The sequence below is a fragment of the Podarcis filfolensis genome, assembly GCF_964270895.1.
Source record: "Podarcis filfolensis genome assembly, chromosome: 13".
In the NCBI taxonomy this organism is placed as follows: Eukaryota; Metazoa; Chordata; class Lepidosauria; order Squamata; family Lacertidae; genus Podarcis; species Podarcis filfolensis.
This window is the reverse complement of record NC_139615.1, coordinates 19,196,972-19,216,473: the sequence shown is the minus strand read 5'-3', so window position 1 is coordinate 19,216,473 and position 19,502 is coordinate 19,196,972. Positions and strand designations below refer to the sequence as shown.

The 19,502-nt window shown below is 49.8% G+C and overlaps 2 protein-coding genes across 10 annotated transcripts in view; one reads left to right on the top strand and one right to left on the bottom strand.

The window, feature by feature from the left end:
- The window catches only part of ALDH16A1 (aldehyde dehydrogenase 16 family member A1), a 48,597-nt gene extending 47,108 nt beyond the window's left edge, over positions 1–1,489 (bottom strand). For both annotated transcript variants that reach the window (XR_014540725.1, XM_083580183.1), the window contains exon 1: positions 205–1,489. Coding sequence is in view for 1 of the 2 variants with exons in the window: in XM_083580183.1 (XP_083436309.1) it covers positions 205–1,024 (820 nt within the window). In the remaining variant the exon portion in view is untranslated. The remainder of the gene's footprint in view (positions 1–204) is intronic.
- A 353-nt stretch (positions 1,490–1,842) lies between these two features.
- Positions 1,843–13,595, top strand: PIH1D1 (PIH1 domain containing 1). Of its 8 annotated transcripts, none has more exons than XM_083580385.1 (12): positions 1,843–1,992; positions 3,442–3,599; positions 4,657–4,761; positions 5,513–5,579; positions 6,334–6,519; positions 7,657–7,718; positions 8,370–8,454; positions 8,673–8,769; positions 9,525–9,575; positions 10,248–10,338; positions 10,455–10,598; positions 11,750–13,595. In XM_083580385.1, exons 3-12 carry the CDS (start codon positions 4,675–4,677, stop codon positions 11,795–11,797), a joined length of 918 nt encoding a protein of 305 aa, XP_083436511.1. In that variant the 5' UTR covers positions 1,843–1,992; positions 3,442–3,599; positions 4,657–4,674; the 3' UTR covers positions 11,798–13,595. The 8 variants fall into 8 exon arrangements, with proteins under 8 accessions (XP_083436511.1, XP_083436516.1, XP_083436512.1 ...); XM_083580390.1 differs by lacking the exon at positions 1,843–1,992 and adding an exon at positions 2,311–2,563 and having other exon boundaries at positions 4,664–4,761; XM_083580386.1 differs by lacking the exon at positions 1,843–1,992 and adding an exon at positions 2,520–2,563.
- Positions 13,596–19,502: the final 5,907 nt, after the last annotated feature.

The window sequence follows — 19,502 nt, the reverse complement described above, 5'->3', positions numbered from 1 at the left end:
TGTCATTAGGAACAGAGTGCAAGGCAATTCTGACAACCTGGGCATCAGGGCTGCAGCACCAGGGGAGGGCAGGATAGAAAAGGGCTGAGGACCAGGACTACTGGGTTCTCCAGAGAGGAGCCACGGTATATATATATATAAAATGTGTCACATATATTCCTCCTCCCCGTCCCATCCAAAAACTCCACCTCTCCCTCCACTCACCTCTCCGGTTCAACCCTGGTCTCCAAGGAGCCTCCAAGTGCGCCCGGCTCTCCCGGCGAAGGAGAGGCTGGTCCGCCCCGCCGGGGGTCTCCACGTGGGCGTCCTCCTGGCCGTAGAGGTAGGCTCCCCCTCCGCCCCGGAGGCCGCTCTCTTCTCTCCCGGGACTTTTCTCCTCCTTGACGATCCCGCCTGCCACGTGGTGGTGGAGGGCCGGGTCCTCGGAGTGGAGCAAGCCCCCGACCCCTGCCTGGGAGGAGGACGACGACGAGGCGGCGGCGGCCGCTACCGCTACCGCGGAGGAGGAAGGCTCGCCCTGCGGATCCCCGTCGCTGCCGTCGGTCACCGACACCTGGGTCCACGCGTACTCGTCCTCGTGGAGCTCGGGGTCGAGCTCGGGGTCGCTCTCCTCCTTGATCACCACCTGGCACCAGGGCGCCGCGCCTCCGCCCCCTCCGTTGCCGCTGCCGCTCCCGCCGCTGCCCAGGATGGCGTCGAGTTCGTGGAAGAAGCGGCACCTCTGGCGGGCGATGCCGTCCTGCAGCTTGGCTTGCTTGTAACTCTTCTTCAGGTCTTTGCCTTTGGTCCGGCACTGGTCCTCGTCGCGGAAATAGCCTTTCTCCGCCATCCGCTCCGAGATCCACTGGTAGACGTCGGCATTCCGGTGGCAGCGGTTCAGCTGCGTCTGGATCCCTTCCTCCCCCCACAGGGCGAGGAAATCCAGCGTCTCCCGGTGGCTCCAAGTGGCTGCCCGGGTGCGGGGCACTTTGGGGCGATCCGCGCTCTTGGGGCCCAGGAAGGAAGAAGGGGAAGGCGAGGACATGCCCGCAATGGGAAAGGACCGGGGATTATAATAATTATAATAATAAAATAATAAAAGCAATCATATAATAAAATGGAATGGAATAGGGGGTCCCCCCCAGCTCGGTTTAATGAGGAGCCTAACCCCGGTGCACGCTGGGATACAGCCCCCTCCCTAACCCAGAAGACCGAGCGAGGCGGAGTAAGAGGGGCGGGTACCTCCGCGGTAGCACGTAACCCGAGGTGGGACTTACCACGGGCGCGCTGGCCAATGGGCGCGCAGTATGCATATGACCCTGATTCAAATCGGGCCGCTCGGCCACGCCTGTTGGAAGAGAACCTCTCTTTGCCCCCGCCAAGCAGAGAGCGGGGCGCTGAACCTCCCGGGGAACCCAGGAGTCCGAGCGTATCTTCGTCTACCTCGCCTCTTTTGGGCGCTCTGCTCATTCAACGCAGCAGATCCCTGCACGGCACGGACTGCCCCCCTCCCAAGGATAGCTAGTCTAGCTGCAGCCCAGCAAGATAGCAAGAAAAGCATAGTTTGGGGCTTGCATATCCGCTGCATAATCCCCCCCGTTAGTTCCTGTGTTCTCTCAAGGGGCGGAGAGGATGTCCTACACGGGGTTGGGATGCAGAGGTGCATTGACATTCAGACGAGACGAGAGAGAGAGAAAGGAGCGAAGCGGGAGCTTTGGCAGGATTCGAGCACGGGCGAGACTTTGCTTCCCATTCTAAGGTTGTTTTGTGCGCTGCAGCAAGGCTCGGCCGGACTCCTGGGTTCTACAGGGGATCCCAGCTCTCTTAGAGCTGACTTTGCAGCACGCGCAAGTTCTTCCGCATCCCTTTTCCTAAATGCAGACTTAAATAACAGTAATAGTTGAAACGTGCCGCCGTGAAGAGGGAGACCTTTGGAGCTCGGATGGTCAACGACACCCACGTGAGAGGCGGCGAGTCCAGCCAGAAGACCGCTGGCTCAGCTGAGGAGCGAAGGTCAGGGGTGGAGAGCGGCGGGGAAGAGAGGGGCAAAGACCAGGGCAAAGGGCGGCGGGCTCTGGGGAAGGAAGGCAGACCCTCCCCATGACCCTCCTGTTTGCAATCTACTCCTGCTCCCGCCCTGCTTACTAAATAGCCTTTGCTTTTGAAGAAAAGAAATCCACACTTTCCTCCTCTTCCAACATCTCCCTGAATTCCTAACCCCCACCGGATCCCTCTCCCGCGCTCTCCTCTTCGGGGACCCAGGCGTCCGGGGGGCGCCTCCCAGCCTGCTTCCCTTACCTGGGCTGCCCCAGTGCCCTCTGGGACAGGCCCATACTCCATGGAGCTGTAGATATCGGGCACTGAAGGGGCCCCACGCCTGCCGCCGCCTCCCGCCGCTGCTGCTGAGCCAGCCATGGGCACTAATTGGGCTGCTTCCCCCTTGACAGTTGCAATAAGCACCAGCCAGGCTAAACATTCAGCCACCCGCCCCCTTTAGGGCGGCACTTCCGGACTCCTGGCTTCCATAGAGACTAGGAGGTGGAGAGAAGGGAGTATTGGCACCATAGAGATGGAGAGGGAAGAGGTATATTGCTGTCACAGAGCTAGAAAAAAAAAGAGGAAAAGTATTTATAGCCTTTGGTTTTTAAGTATTCTTATAAACTTTCAAGACTACAGAGGAGGCTTCCGGGTTACTTTTTATTTTGTTTACAACAAAATGAAATGGATAGCAAGGAAAACCCTCCAACACTGAGGTTGCATCTTCTTGGTTACTTTTGAAAGCTGTTTTGTTTGCTAGTTGGGATTATAAATATCAGCTACCCTTCGGAATCAACAGCGAAATCCAGGATTTTGGCGTGAATGGGATTGATTGGCCAGAGGCTATTGCCTCACCCTTCCCTCCCCTCACCCCAAGAGAAGAAAAATCAGAGCTCAGCCTTACAGAGCAACCCAAGGCTCCCTGATAAATGTGTATAGGATTTAACCTTTATTATCTCAACACTGTAGGTTACAGGGGAGGAGCTGAGAGATAGAGAGGAGTTATGACAAGCCTGCAATGTATTCTAAAATTCTTACATACTTAGGAACATATACCAAAGCCTGGCTATTGGTGTAGTTGAAGAATCTGGTTTGTTATATTAATGGTGTTTTATATTAAAATGCTTGCATTGCCCCCCCCCCATTATTTCACCCAACCTTTTAGAAGCCTATTTTGACATTAAACAGCATTTAAGGAAATAAACCCCCCCCCCCAGTATTAACATTAAAACAAAATAAATTAAACGCAACAACAAATTTCTGCTCTTCCATGACACCAAAAGCTCACTCTTGTCTAATAGCGCGCCCAGCCCCGCTTTAATCCAAAGGAAAACCCCGAATCTAACCAGATGTTTGAGATGTTTGTCTAACATTTGTCTGACCTCGCGTCCTTAACTCTATGGAGTTCTTGCATCCTCAATACAGAGCGCAGAGATAGGGAGCCTATGAGAAAGAGGCAAAGAGAACTCGACTTCCGGTCCCGCTTCTCCGCAAAGCGAACCTTCTGGCACCCGCGCGTGGCGTCGCTTCCTTCGCCGCGGAGCCGACGAGAGACAGATATATAAACTATATACGATGCGAAGGTAAACATGAACCTGGAAGCTATGATTTTAAAAAATCGTTGTTTATAGATCATGTGCATGGGACGCAGGAAAAGGAGTGGCATTAAAGTTCAGGGAGTAGAGAGAGGCAAGTATCCTCCCCCCCCGCACTTCCAGTTATTTGCTGTAACCATTAGGCAGTATTTCCTCCCGTCCTTTTCTCAGTAGTCAGTACAGCTAAGGTCGGGAGTCGCTGCCATAGCAACAACGGAAGTTTGATCCGTTGATTGGAAAGGAAGTTCGATTTGGCAGAGGCAGGTGCGGGATCTTGATTCCTTGAAGGGGAGATCTTAAAAGGGTCCCCGCCCCCCTTTATTTTTGGAGACAGCAAAGCGTGAAGCTGAGATATCACGAGCTTGTATTCAAACCCAGCTTCAGCCAAGTAGCCTTGGTAGCCCTACTTCGCAGGGTTGTCTTCTTGAGGATGAAGTGGAGAGTTGAGAAAGCGTCGTCTCCTTGGCCTGGTCTCCTTGGAAGGAGGGTGTAGCAGCAAGTCGTTAGAGCAGTGAGTTTGGGACCCTTGGGAATGGATTTTGGTTTAGGGTGTGTGTTAACGTTAAATCTTAAAAGTTAAGTCTTTCAGCAGAGAAAATTTTATTGAATTTTATGCCTGCAGTATGGAAATTACGGGACCTAATATCAATCTCCTAATGGTGGCCAAGAGATTGATATTGAGGAGTTGGGGGGGGGGGGGAATAAAATATATGATACCCTTCAGTCAATGGACTGATGATATGATATCACTGGCAGTTTATGAACGGAACTGCTTACAGGCGCAGACTCTGTATGGACAAACATGATAACATTTGGAATGAGTAAGCTATTAGCATTTACATAAGCACTTGGACAATAACACTATACCAATTTATACAAGAATGTATATAATATATTGCTTTTGGGGGGTATATTTTCATTTTTATATGTATCTTTGCTGTTGCTGTTTTTCTCCCTCTCACCTTTCCTTCTTTTTTTCCCCTGTATCACTTTATTTCTTTTAGCTGAAATCACCTTTAAAAAATAAAAATATTAACCCCTGCAGGGTCCAGCTAGCACCACCATGGCATCTGTAGCCGACACATCCCTGTTATCAGCCGAGCTGCAGGAGGAGGAGGAAGAGGAGGAGTTCCGACGTCTTCTACTCCAGGTCTGCATGGAGGCCTGTGGTGGAGTGGGGAGAAAAATTGGGGATCGGGGACCATGTGTAGCCGATGGACTCTCCTCTAGGCCCCATCTGCACTATGCATTTAAAGCTGTTTCATACCACATTAAACAGCCATGGTCCCCTCCCCCAAATCCTGGGAAGTATAGTCTGTTAAGGTTGCTGAGAGTTCCTCTCATAGAGCTACAATTCTCAGGTGATTTAATAACCAGCTCTTATTCCCAGGGAACTCAGAATTGTAGCTTTGTGAGGGAAAGGGGGGTGTCGCCTAACAACTCTCAGCATCCCTTAACAAACTACAGTTCCCAGGATTGTTTTGAGGAAGCTGTGACTATTTAAAGTGGTATAATACTGCTTTCAAATTTATAATGGAGTTCAGTGTAGCTGACCTGAGAAAATTAAAGTGAAAAGACCTTTTGGGTTGAATGTTGCTGAATGTGACATGAAGGGTTGGGATCAGGGAAGGACATGGGGCTCTTGGAATGTCTAATTCCAGATGTAAGAGGCTGCAGCTTTTCATCCCGGAAAGAAATGGGATTGGTTTAAGTAATAATAATAAAAAAATAATAATGATTAATAATTTATTATTTATACCCCACCCATCTGTCTGGGTTTCCCCAGCCACTCTGGGTGGCTCCCAACAGAATATTAAAAGTACAATAAAACATCAAACATTAAAAATTTCTCTAAAGTCTGAGTTGTGTAGCTGTGTCATACATTTATCTCTGCCTCTCAGGCAACCCAGAAAATCCAGAGCTTCGTGCCCTCTCCGGCAGAATCCAAGCCTATCCGTCCACTCCCAGGTAAAGAACAAAAGGGATCGTGAAGGTTTCTAAATGAACTTTTTTTCTAAACTGGGTATATGCTTGGGCAGTCAAATGGCAAATGCATTTCATTGCAAACAAGGGCAAAGTGATGCATGCTGGGGCGCAAAATAATAATAATCTAAATTTCACATATAAGCTCATGGGGTGATTAACCAGGATGAGATGTTTGGGTCATAGTGGGTAGCTCTATGGAGAAGCTGATCCATTGTGCAGCAGCTGTGAAAAAGGCAAATGCCACACTGGGGATCATTAGGAAAGGAATTGAAAATAAAACTGTCAATATAATAATGCCGTTATACAAATCTGTGGTGTGACCACACTTGGACGACTATGTACATATGTGCTATTTATCCGGCCATCTCATCTCAAAAAGGATATTGTAGAGTTGGGGAAAGTTCAGAAAAGGCCATCAAAATTATCAAAGGGGTAGACCAACTCCCCTTTAAGGAAAGGGTGCAACATTTGGGGCTTTCTAGTTTAGAGAGAAAGGTTGAGAAAGCAGGGAGGTGGTAGAGGTGTATAAAATTATATATAGAGCAGAGAGAGAAGCTTTTCTCCATGTTTCATATAACCAGAAAAGTGGAGATCTCGGGATTACAGGGTAGTGGGGTGGATGTTAGAGGTGCAATGGGGAGACAAGGTGAAAGTGGTCCATGGCCAGCAAAAGCACATTCCCTAGTTGTTTAGAGAAACCTGCAAATCTATGACTTGCTTCTCTCATCCTCCCCAGGATTCTGCCTTAAAACCCGCACAAGTTCCGGCGAGAAGGTCTTCGTGAACGTCTGCCGGTCTCCCCACATCCCCCCACCTCCTGACCTGACCAACGAAGAGCTTGCTTGCCTCATTGAGTCGGAGAATGCCTCCACCTTCAGGATCCCCATGAGCCTGGGAGAGCCCCATGCGGAAGTGGACAAGAGTGAGCATCCGCCTCATTGATGCTGAGAGGACGGGCTAGCCGTGAAATGGGTTGCTAAATCTTAAGGAAAACCAGGGCTGGAGCACCTACTTCTACAGAGCCAGCCAGGTCTTGGTGGACTTTTGTTTGTGTGATCTAGGCAGGCTGAAGTACCTGCAGTACCATTCCTGCAGCACAGTGGAGATTGGGCCGAGGACTCCCTGTGCCTAAGAGAGCTGTCTGAGTAGCACAAGGAGTAAGGAACTTGGTCCCCTAAATCCCTGGCTCAGTCCCTCTCATCATTTGAAGGACACTCCTACTACTACAGTGGATGCTCAGGTTGCGAAAGTGATCCGTGCGGGAGGCACGTTCGCAACCTGCAGCATTCACAACCCACAGCGCCGTGTCTGCGCACGGGCGGGTCGCGCTTTGACGCTTCTGCACATGCGCAAAGCGTGATTTAGTGCCTCTGCGCATGCGTGAGCGCCAAAACCTGGAAGTAACCCGTTCTGGTACTTCCGGGTTTGGCGTGGTGTGCAACCTGAAAACGCACAACCTGAAGTGTCTGTAACCCGAGGTATGACTGTACTACTGTTATTTATAATTTATAAACTGCCCTATACCCACAGATCTCAGGACAGTTCATAGGATAAAAACACAGACTACATAATCAAAATAAAAACAAACACCTGAGTAACCCCCTTCCCCCCCAACCCCCTCCCCACATTTTAAAAGGGCATCGGATGACGATCGACCAATGGCCTTGTTAAAGAGGAACGTTTTTGCCAAGGAATCACTTGGCATCCAAAACACACTTGCTCACTTTTTATTTTTACACGGATGATCCATTTTTTGCGTAGCTCACAGAAATAGAAACCTGCAGATGAATGCAGCTTTGTGGAGGGGGAAAGTTCAAATGTTTTTAAGAAAGCATTGATTTGTACCCACCCTGGCTGAAGAGAGAGAAGCACACCTTATCTCTTTGTTTTTCCTCGTGGGGATGTCTCTGCATAAGAGCGTCTCCCAAGTGAGGTGGTACAGTGTGGACTCAGCCCTTGAAGGGCAGCTGTGAAACCAAGGCTCCTTCTGCCTTGCAGGTTTTTAGGAATAGCTCCCTCTTCTGTAGAAGCGGCCTGACCCTTCTTTCTTCTTTCCCAGGTGGCAATGCTTGCACCGTCTATGACGTATCCATCAGCACCACCTTTTACAACAAGATGGAGGTGAGTTGCCTTTTTGAAAGGGAGCCTTTTGTGTCCCAAATGGCTTCTCCTGTACCACTTGGGGGCAGAATTCCTGCTGTGTCCATGGCAGGCAGGAACCTCTCTTTCCCAAAACCACCTGGGTGCTGTTTGCTGCGCCAGAGTGGGGGGACGATGTTGGGAGACAGGGGCATAAGGTTACCAGATGTCCCCATTTCCTGGGGGTTTACAAATCAGTCCCCATACAAAATCCATTGAAGTTCCCCGGATTCATTGAAACTCCTTACTCCAACACCTGCTCAAGGTAGGCAGGTGTGCCTCTTTAGTGTATCTTTGGCTGCTTATGCCATGAATGGATGCATCCCTTCCTCCGCACTATCTCCCCAAATCGGTATGTGTCTGAATATCAGTTTCCAGGAATCACAAGTGGTGAGCGCTGTTATACTTGGGCCTTGCTTGAGGGCTTCCCATAGCTGTCGTGAGCTGGGCTAGGTGGGCTTGTGGCCAATTCAGCTGGACTTCTTATTTTCATAATCACAAGGCCTTGGGACTTCCTACATATGCATGCAGTTGGGTGGCAGTTACTTCACTGTGGAGTAATCCATGTGCTGAGAGAAGGGAACCTAACCTTCTCCCCACCCCCATCTCTCTGTTTTCTCTCGCCGCCTCAAGAACAACGACTTCCTCAAAGAGTTCTTCATCACAATCGCCATGGAAGGATTGTCGGAGAAATACAAGATGGATGTCAACAACCAAGGTACGGGTGTTGCTGCCGGGAGGCAACAGGCCCCTCTTGGGGCCAATCCTGAGGTAATATTTCCCCTCCTTGTGGGGGGGACATACCCTTGAAAGAAAAGCGACCTTGGTTCGGGAGACTTCTAACATTGGTTCTGGGTGCTTCCATCCCTTTGGGGCTGGGCCAGAGCCTTTTGCCCCTGCAGCCAAGCTAACAAGGCTGCTTGCTCCCCTTTCCAGAATGGCGGATTCTGAAGAACAGGAAGTTTATGGGCTCCATAGCCGAGCAGACCATCCGCACCAAATCCAAGCCTTTCATCCAAGAGATGGATAGCAGGTACGTTGGCGGAATGCCACAACTTAGGGGAAGGCCACACAGAAGGTCCTCTACCGGGAGCCCTCCCACCCGGACCTCTGAGAGTGGTGGGACTACCAAGAGGGGTCCCCCTCTGCTCATCTTAACACTCAAGAGGGTGCTGCTAAATTGGGATGATACATGTCATTCATCTGGTGAAGTGGGCTCTAGTGCCCTGCAAGATTAGTTAAATTTTCAGGGGCCTCGAGACGCTTCATTTTTCTGCAACAGACTAGAATTGGGGTAAGCTTATCTCCTCCTCCTCTAAGCATGAGACTCACCGGCTGCCATTGGACCATCTGGATGAATTAGGAGAGTCTTCCCCAATCTAGTGCCCTCTAGATGCTGTTAGACTACAGTTCCCATCATCCTTAACTATCGGCCATGTTGGCTGGGGCTGATGGGAGCTGGAGTCCAAGTTGAGGGTAGTGGAGTTAGAGATCTTTCCAGTGGGCGGCTGCTATATGGAAATGTTAGCATGGGAGGGGCTTGTAACACATGAGGGGCGGCAGAGGGAGAATCATGCCATTTCAATTGTTAGCATTCTACGGTATAGAAGTGCATCTTGTCAGCTGAAGCAGAAACCAATCTCTGGGGCCTGTTAAAAGTGTTTGGGACTCTGGACAGAGCAGAGAGAGCTGTTGGCCCAGACTTGAATGGGGACTTGGTACAACTGTAGTAGTCAGATCAATACTTCCTTCTTCATTTTTACAAGGCGTTTGTGTCTCTTTCTGCAGCCAAGTCAAGGAGGAAGGCAGGAACCTTTTGCAGCCATCTGCGTCACAGAGGTACGGCGTGGTTGGGATGGGAGGGACTGTACGATGAGGATGGGGGTCAGGGTAATGGAGGAATGGAATGACCCGTGATCTCAAATATGGTCTGCTATGATAGGTTGGACTGGTGCAATGCATTGCTCATGGGGCAGTCCTCTGAAGACTGGCCAGAAACCGCCACTAGTACAAGCCCAAGAAACCCCTCTGGACTGCTCAGTTGTACCAGGCATTTAAGAGCAACCAGGAGTGATGTCTTGAGTACGCTACCTGGGTGTCAAATTGGGTCTGCAAACACACACACAGAGGCATTCTGAATAGCTGCCCTTAAGCGTTAGAGTTTTCTGCCCTTGGAGACTTGGCAAAGCCCTAGCCTTTACATCTCCCAGAAGTACAATAAAGCAAGTTTATTTAAACTGGCCGATAGTGGCCAGAATAGGACTCTGTCGTCAGCCGCCCATAGTGCAGGTTGTATGTCTAATGAATTAAATAAAGTTCAGTTAGATCGGGCAGGATATTGTGTGTCAGAAGCCCACAGTTGCATTTCTGACTTGGCCCCTTAATCTGTTAACCTGTTGCCTGTCCCTGTTTTTATGAGTTGGCAATATCTGATTCCAACTGAGTGTCTTTATCATGACACTCTCCCCCCTCCCTTCTCCCTTGCTGATTCTGTTGTGCTTCATTCCGTAGCTCGGCCACAGTTCCTGAATTCACCATAGTTGCTGAGCCATCTATCAGCCACCCTGACCATCTGGTCGCGAAAATCAGCCTCCCTAAAATGGTAATTTGGCATGCGGTTTGTAGGGTGGTGTCTTGGGTGCTCTGGTCCCCAAGCAGGGGAAATAGCAATGAAATTGTATTTTTTTCAGTGTTTCTTTGTTTTCCCACCCTAATCAGACCTCAGTAAGATCTCTCGAGCTGGACCTGGGAGAGGACCGCATTGTGTTACAGGGACACCCCCAGCTGTACCATTTGGACATCTTCCTCCCCTACATCATTGTTCCCGAGGAGAGTAGGGCCCAGTTCCACAGAGGAACAAAGGTGAGTAACTAGGATGAGAGAGAGAGTGAGACTTGCAGAAATCTTCTCCCTCCTTCTGAACCACACCTGAGGTCTTTAGCTCTTAAGAAGCTTCCCCTTCCTTTGTAAATGTGTGCCTTTGAAGGAAAGGTCTAAGTTGTTAGTGCCTTTGACAATGTGATGAGGTGCTACAGGCCGGTATCAGAAGACCGGCATCACCTTTGTCAGCAGTAGACTGATAACTTAAGAAAGTGGTCGCTCTAGTTTAAAGGAAGCCTTGTTTTGGCTACATCCCAGGCCTGCTTAGCCCGTTCTCTCTTAGTACATGACCCAGTAGCCTCTGAGGCTGCTTTCCCAAGGACACTGGTGGTGTTAGAAGAGCACAAGAGCCCAGGCCAAGTGCATTGCAGCCTTTGCTATGGAAAAATTCCAAAAGTGGAGCTGTTTGTTCTTTTGACCATCGTGAGAACCACTTTGAATAAAGGAGGAACAACTCTTTGGAAAGGTAGAAGTGATACAGGTGTAGGTGTTTGTGATGGACACTAGAACACCATAGTCCTTGCCAGGCAATAATAATAATAATAATAATAATAATAATAATAATAATATAATACACACACACACTAATGGGGAATGTGTGTCTGGAGATTACGCAAGGTAGGCAAATTTGCATGGCCCAAACATTTCCTTTAGGGCTTCCCCAATTGAAGGGGACGTATGATGACATACAGGGTTGCAAAGCTGGCCTTTCCAGCCCCCCTACGAGACTCAGGGGCCCCTGTGGCCTTGAGCATGTGATCTGGCTTCCTTTCTTCAGCCACTTGCAGCTATGGTCTCCTGGCCTGATAATCCAGCCCGTGGCTTCTCCTAGATTTTCCTGGTCCTTATCAGGACGCTGTGCATTCTGCACTATTTTCAAATAATGATTAAAAAATTCTTCGCCTTCGGTCATTCCTGATTCTGTGATCTGCGTAAGTCATGCCAAGCCGCGTGCCCTTAAACCACAAATGGCCGATGAGCCGGCAGCTTCCTCTTTGCTTGGCATCGTGTGGTCTGACTCAATTTAGCTTCTGTACCATTTACCGTAAAAACCCCTGCCCAGCTTCACTGCAGCAGCAAGGGGGCGCTCTAGTCTCTGAAACGACCTATTTTCCTCTCTCCTCCCTTTCCAGGTCCTGACTTTACTGATGCCCATCCAGCGCCCCTTACTATTGCCGTGAGCTGGAGGCGGAGGCCCTTCTTTGAGATACCAGCCGGGGGAGGAAACAGCAGGGTGAAGAAGGGAGGTGCCGGGCGAGGGGCTGGACTTCCTGTCGAAGGAAGGGGGCTAGGTTTGGTCAGGGGTGGCAACCTCCACAATGCAGACTGTGCACCTAAATACGCACACACACAGCGGAAGAGAGAGAGCGTGTGTTGTACACGTTGGATGGGACCCAGGACTTGCCTCCATCTCTCCTCCCACGATTTGTGTTCTCAAACTTCCCCTCCACCCGCAACAGCTGCTGTTCTTTTTGGCTTTTTTATTACCTCCTCTTTTTCAGTCTGTACATGCGACCTGCTTGTCTCTGTTGACGCCTGCAGTCAGTTCAGCTCCGCTTTCTGTGTGTGTTTTGAATCGGGACGGGCTCTGGGCCTGCAGACCTCCCCCGCTGACCCCGTGAGCAAAAAATGGAGGACCTGTTCTGAGTCAAAACATGCTGGGGTGAGAAAGGACAAAAGAATCCTGTGGCAGAGGGATGAGTTATATGTACACTTTGGGCTGCAGGTGGGGGGACACTTTTTAATGCTTTAAAAACAACAACACAAACTACCTGCCACATCAGGAAAGTGGGTAGGTCAGTATTTTTCTTCCTGCTGTGTTACGTTTGCACATGAGAATGCCGAAGGACCACTCAGAAACAGAATCCCCCCCTGCCATCTGATATGGTACAGTCCGGTCTACCCTCTGCCACTGCATTCTTAAGGCCTCCTTGCCAGTCCTTGCCTGACTGCAGCTGGCGATGGTTTGTTTTTCCCTCATGGCTGCTATAAGATGCGGACTTCTCTGGGTCTTTTTAATGAGGAGCCCAGGGTGCAAGTGGTTTCATCTTTACTCCCCCCTTGTTCTGAGCTCCGTGGGTTTTTGAAAGCATCCTTGGAGAGAGCAAGGCAGCCTTCTCTGGAGAGAAGGTGCGTTCAGTGATGCTGTATTGAAGGGCCAGCTTCTAACCATGGCAAGGTACTCTAAAGTTCATAGCCTCCCAGTTAACCCAGCCGCCCTCATAGTTCTATGCATGGTTCCACCCTTTTCATGGATCTTGTAGTAGTACCCTTTATCTAATTCTGCTGCCGCTAGCGCATCCCCTGTATTGCATAATGCTCAGAAGAAACGAGATGTCCCCTCTCCTCCTGAGAATGGTGACCCACACATTTATTTTCCAGAGTTGGTACATTATGTCCAAAATTATTTGTGGCATTTCTTCATCGTCACAACAGCTCCCAATGCAGTTGTGAAAAACTCATTCTCGGGCGTCTTCTGTTCAAACCATGTTCAAGTTTCCTGGGGGGAAATGCCAAGATTTCTAGCTTTGAGTTGAAAAGAGAAGTCTGAAATAAGCCACAAGTGTGTCAGCATAGTCTCTTCTGAGAACTTTGAGCTAAATCTTCTCTTTGGTAAAAAGATGAAGGATTCCTTATGATGCTGTTTTTAATTTTTGCCCATCTTCAACCTCCCAACATTTTGGTGTGTGGTTTTTAAGCTTAAATCTCTGTAGGTTTTTGAAGCAAGTAAGTGTGAGCCAACATAACACAGGTTTTTGGTACAGGTGTTGGCAGTGCTTCCTTTGCATGCTACCTGTCTGCCTTTTCAGTGGAAGGTGGGATGGTGTTGAGGTGGGGAGAGGCCCCTGTGTTCCCATACTTAGGGAGACAAGGGAGTGTGGTGCATCTTCGGTAGGGGGAAAGGAGCAGGGGCTGAGCTATTTGTATCCTGGATTGGTTTGGTTTGGCATCCATTAAAACATTTCATGTTTCTGGTTATTTTATGTGTGGACTTGTGTGTATGTATGTGTGTGTAATATTAATGTACAGTGGACGCTTGGGTTGCGAACGTGATCCGTGCGGGATGCACGTTCACAACCTGCAGCATCCGCAACCCAAAGTACCGTGTCTGTGCATACATGGGTTGCGATTCGGCGCTTCTGCACATGCACAAGCACCAAAACCCAGAAGTAACCTGTTCCAGTAATTCTGGGTTTGGCGCGGTGCGCAACCCGCAGCATCTGTAACCCGAGGTATGACTGTACTGTACTTCAAAAGTGCAAACAAACAGAAAGCATGAATAGAAAACATAAAATAGAGAGCAGATCATGTAGAAAAATAAAAGAAGCATGACACATCATGAAAGCCAAATTCTGTGATTTGGTGGGGGAAGAGTTTAAAATGTTCCAGGTCTTCTTCACCTCCAGAAACGCCTAATATGTGAGTTACTTTCTCAGCAATGTCCAGAGTCCCCATATCTTTGCACCACAATGTGTAGGCTAACTCTTGCCGTGCCTTCCACTTCTGGGCCAAGGAAGTTTTCACTGCTGCCAGCATCCACCGAAGAAGCTCCTTAGATCAAAAAGTTGTTGCTTGATTGTTGCACAAGTTCAGAAGGGAAAGTTGCAGAGCGGCTCGAATGGGGCATTTAAAATGTGTGGATACTTCTTGTGTGAACTTAATAATTAAGAGAAAAGGTTAACGCAAAGTTTCTTAGCCCAGATGCAGGCAGATGTTGTGATTTGTGGGAATAAAATGTGGTGTTCATCTGCACACATCCTCAGCCCGGGGGATTTGTTTTCAATACCAGAATTGAGGCCCTTCCAGACTGGCTTGATTCCACCCCCCACCCCCCACCCCGCTGTATTCAACAACATGTCATTGACGAAACAATGGTGCATTTGTGGTGGATCGGTTGATTACATTTATATCCCACCCACCCACCCCCTTCTCCCAAAGCCTCAATGTGGTGTACGTGGTTCTGTCCCTCATTTAATCTCCACAACAACCCTGTGAGGTAGGTTAGGCTGAGGCAATGACTGGCTCAAGACCACCCAGCGGGCTTTGTGGCTGAGTGGGGATTTGAAACCCCAACCTACCGTGTCCTAGTCCAGCACTCTTAACAATTACACCACACCAGCTCTTTGATCTTTCAACCAGATAAGTGGGGGATGGAACCTGCAACTTACTGCATGCAAGGTAGGGGCTCTACGACTGAGCTATTGGATTGTCCTACTAACCTTCCCTTCCATTAGTTTTAAATATGCAAGTTTCTGGTGTGCACACACACACATCACTTGAAGCTGCAAATTCTCCTTCCTCTGTTCCTGTCTCAACTTGCTCTCCTCTCCTCCCTGCTTGTACAGCCTGTTCCAGAAGCACATGCCCATCACTGCCACCCCCGCCAGCTCCCCCCTCGCTCCTTCTGTCTCTTCCTTTTTTTCCTTCATACAACCTGTTTTCCCTCACATCCACTTTGCTGGAGGAGAGAGATGAAGGGGACTGTAGGATATATGTTTACTACAAACCATATATCCCTTCTTCAGGGTATCTGGCTACAGGGCAGGGCAGGGCATCTGATGTGGCAGAGTACCTAGAACAGAGCTAGGGAGCCTGTGTTGTTGGACTACAACTCCCATCATCCCTGTCCATTATGTTGACTGGGGCTCATGGGAGCCAAAGTCAAATGTCCCTATCCCTGCTGCAAGACTAATAGGTGCAGCTGGACTACAATTCCCATGATCCATGACCATGAGATATAGTGGCTATGAAGCAATTATGGAGTAGGATTGCCCCCTCCTCGCCAGGGCTTTCCCCGAGAAATCTGAGACTTTGCCTGCATGTCTGTCTCTGCTCCTCTCACCTCATGCCTCTCTGGGTTCTGGGAGACATGGGGACGGGGGAAGCGGAAGCGGGTGGGTTGCAGTGGGTGGGAGACATCTGTGACTTCACCAGCCGGACTCCTTTTAGCCTCCCTCCTCCCCTGCTTCTGCTTCTGCCTCTGATTCTGGTCTCCTCTCTGCCACAGACTTTCCCAGCTCACTAAGCCCTGTTACCCCTTTAGCTTCCGACACCTCCTCTTCCCCTTCTTCTCTCTGTGGCTGCTCATTGTCATCCCCCCACCAATCCCCAGGCTCTGAGCCTTCTTTCCTTGGTGGTTCCCCAGCTGGTTCCTTCCACCATTCCAACCAGTCCATGACATCCAACAATGCCTAGTGGGCCACCCTTGCTTTAGTGGGCACTGTGGCCAAGCCTGCTTTGCAGAGCGTCTTTGTGTCCCTGTGAACTGCATGGGAATTTCCACACTGAGCTGCACTGCTAGGCCTGTATGGCAGACGTGTGCTCTGCAGAAAATGGATACAGCTTTTAACGTACCATGTAGACAGGGCTTTTGATTCATGTTAGGTGCCAACTTATATTCCCCAAGGGCTCTTTTGTCTTCCTTTAATGTTGGATTTAGGGACACTGGTGGCACTGTGGGTTAATCCACAGAGCCTAGGACTTGCCAATCAGAAGGTCGGCGGTTCGAATCCCCGTGACGGGGTGAGCTCCCGTTGCTCAGTCTCTGCTCCTGCCAACCTAGTAGTTCAAAAGAATGTCAAAGTGCAAGTAGATAAATAGGTACCACTCCAGTGGGAAGGTAAACGGTGTTTCCGTGCGCTGCTCTGGTTCGCCAGAAGCGGCTTAGTCATGCTGGCCACATGACCCGGAAGCTGTACACCAGCTCCCTCGGCCAATAAAGCGAGATGAGCGCTGCAACCCCAGAGTCGGTCACGACTGGACCTAATAGGGGTCCCTTTACCTTTAATGTTGGATTTGTTTATTTATTTGTTTAATAAATTTCTATCCCTACTCCAAGGAGCTTGAGGTAATGTACATAGTTTTCCTTTCCATTCTATCCTAACCCCATGGCGGGGATTCAAACCACTGACCTTCTAATCAGCAAGCCCAAGAGGCTCAGTGGTTTAGACCACAGTGCCACCCGCATCCCAATCCTCACAACAACCCTGCGAGGTAGGTTAGGCCAGGGGTCTGCAACCTTTAAGACAAAAAGAGCCACTTGGACCCGTTTCCGAAGAAAAAAAACAACTGGGTGCCGCAAAACTCGTCATTATAAAAATAACTTTTTTGTCACTTTTTTATTATTTCTTTGATTGACCCCTCAGAATTACTCCTCCTCATAGAAATAAACGTTAAATTAACAAGTTACCTTTTTGTGTGTGTGTGTTCTTCACTCCCCTTCAAAACAGTGACCAGCATACATGCCCCCTTTCAATGCGGTGACCAGCGTACATGCCCCTTACAATGTAGTGGGCGGGTGGGCTGGAAGGTGACGTCGGGACGGTGTGTGACTAACGCACGCACCGCCCCCATGTGACGTTACAGCCAGTACAGCACCCGCCACAGTGGGGAGTGTCGGGGCGCACAATGCGCCTCCTCCCCTCGCTAGTATCCGCCCCGGAGCCGCGGCAAAGTTGTAAAAGAGCCACATGCGGCTCCGGAGCCGCGGGTTGCAGACCCCTGGGTTAGGCCGAGAGTGAGTGACCTGAGATCACCACCATAAAGTCATCCGTCACAGGAAGAATTCTTGCCCTGTCAGAATTAACCTGGCAAGGGCACCAGTGTGTGTCTGTCTGTGTGTCTTCCCTTCACTGTTTTATTCTCTTCCCCACCCTGCTGCCACACAGCAGCCTTTGCCAAATAGGGAAAAGGGGGGAGAGGGAAAGGGGTGATGATCTAGCACCGGAGAAATATCCGAGAACCTGCCCCCCTCCATACTGTCCTCTGCTGACACTGCTTCCACTGTGAATATATTTGCATCTTATTAGCACTGAAACACACACACACACACACACACACACACAGAACAGCTCTCACTGTGGGGGATTTTCTCTTCCCCCGCTGCGATATCTGTTAATTGCCGCTTGGCAGAGAGCGTGTCCGTGGGATCTTTGCAAAGAGCAAAAACGGGCTTGGGTCAAGGGGCTGCCGCTTTCTACTTAAGGGAAATAGGATTGATCTGCTCAGGCCGCTTGCCTCTTTCTCCCCCTCTCCGAGAAGCGATTTCGTGGGAAAGAGCAAAGGAAAAGAGGGACCATCTGTTGCATTTGTGCTCTAAGTTGGGGAAGACAGCGGGGGGGGGGGGATGAGAGAGAGCAGGCTCCCCACTGCCCCCCCCCGGTCCTCCTCCCCAGTTTGTGCTTTAATGGAGACAGGAGACTAACGCCACATTCACACCTTGCCCAGCATGAGTTGCTAGAAGAAGAACAAATCACCTTTGCCACCTTGAGGGCTTGCAGCTCCTCCTCCTGATACGCCACCCATCTATTTCCCCTGCTCCTCTTTCTCCCCTGCCCCCAACCTGCGTGTAGTTAAGCCGCGGGGGTGCTGGTTCCTCTCCCCTGCCTTACAAGCTTGGCAGCTGCAGGTTCCTGGGCCCAATCCAGTCCCCTGGGGCTTATTCTTTGCCCTCCTCCTTCCCTCCCTTTGGCCAACTATGGCCCTATTAATGTCATACATTTAAAGAACTATGATGCTGCTTTAAACAGCCGTGGCTTCCCTCAAAGGATTCTGGGAGCTGTAGTTTGTTGTGAGTTCTGAGAATTGTTAGGAGACCACCCCTCCCCATTCCCCTCCCCTGGCCCCCCTCCCCTGTGAAGAGGGGTTGATAGTTAAAGCACTGTGGCAATTGTAGGTCTGGGAGGTGACTAGGGGCCTCTTAGCAACTCTCAGCACCCACAACAAACTACAATTCCCAGGATTCTTAGCTATGATATTGCTTTAAATTTATAAATTTATGATCATATGGGGACTTCCGGCAAGGAAAAATGGCGGGTGCCATGGCAGCGAGCAGCTCTTGAAGCCAGCCAGAGCCAACTGCGCTACCAGGCTGGCTCTGGGCTGCTGAGGCTGCCGCTGCCACATTTCCCGGGGACAGATTTGCAAATCTGGGGACATTCCGGGGACAGAATTTGTCCGGGGACAGATTTGCAAAATCAGGAACTGTCCCTGGGAACCGGGGACATCTGGTAACCTTAACATAAAGTAGATTAGGATGAAGAGTGAGTGACTGGCCCAAGATCACCCAGTGAGCCTCATAGCTGAGTGGGGATTTGAACCCCAGCTTCCCAGGGCTTTAGTCTGACACTCTAACCACTATACGACACTGCCTCTTCTCATAAGGGCTTTTCCCAAGCATGTTAAAGGGGAAAGAACCATACTGGAGGCTGCATGCTTTATCCCTCTGGCTGCTTATCAGTTGCAAAGGCATTGCCTCCCTATCCTTCCCTAAGCTGGAGGAAGCAAATATATATTGTGCAAATATTCACTTCTGAAAACTCTTTGACTTCCTGGTTTCACTTGGCTACTACTTATATCCCCGCCTTGAATTAGTCACATGGGTGATCCCACACAATCAGGTATGATGTAGCAGCAGGGACACAAACCTCACTGACTTTTCCAGATATCACTGGGACGCAACTCCCAGCACCCTTGACCCACTGGCCATGCTGGCTGGAGCGGAGGCGAGTTGGAGTCAAGCAACATCCTGCTGAAGTGAAGAGGCTGGTGTCATATGTTGGATGGGATGACATAATTGACCACTGTTCAGTATAATGTGGATCCACATCATTAACCAACTTTGGGCAAATGAAGGCAATTGAGAGAGGGAGGGAGGGCAAGTGAGGGTATTTTAAACAATCAAGCACTTTCACAAATTCTCCAATGCCTTTTGCAGGAGCGGGGTGGGGTGATAGGGTGGTGGGGGGTGGAACTAAAACCCTGAGATATCCATTTCAGTGTCTAGCAGGTTGTTACACTGCCGGGAAAGTATCTGGGGGAATTACTGTATTTTTTTGCTCTATAAGACTCACTTTTCCCTTCCTAAAAAGTAAGGGGAAATGTGTG

Bases quoted from the DNA above. Each gene is read 5' to 3' on its own strand.
- PIH1D1 (XM_083580385.1), top strand. From the start codon at position 4,675: ATGGCATCTGTAGCCGACACATCCCTGTTATCAGCCGAGCTGCAGGAG. The intron at 6,520-7,656 runs GTGAGCATCCGC...CTTCTTTCCCAG, and splicing joins CCATGCGGAAGTGGACAAGA to GTGGCAATGCTTGCACCGTC. The intron at 8,770-9,524 runs GTACGTTGGCGG...CTCTTTCTGCAG, and splicing joins ATCCAAGAGATGGATAGCAG to CCAAGTCAAGGAGGAAGGCA.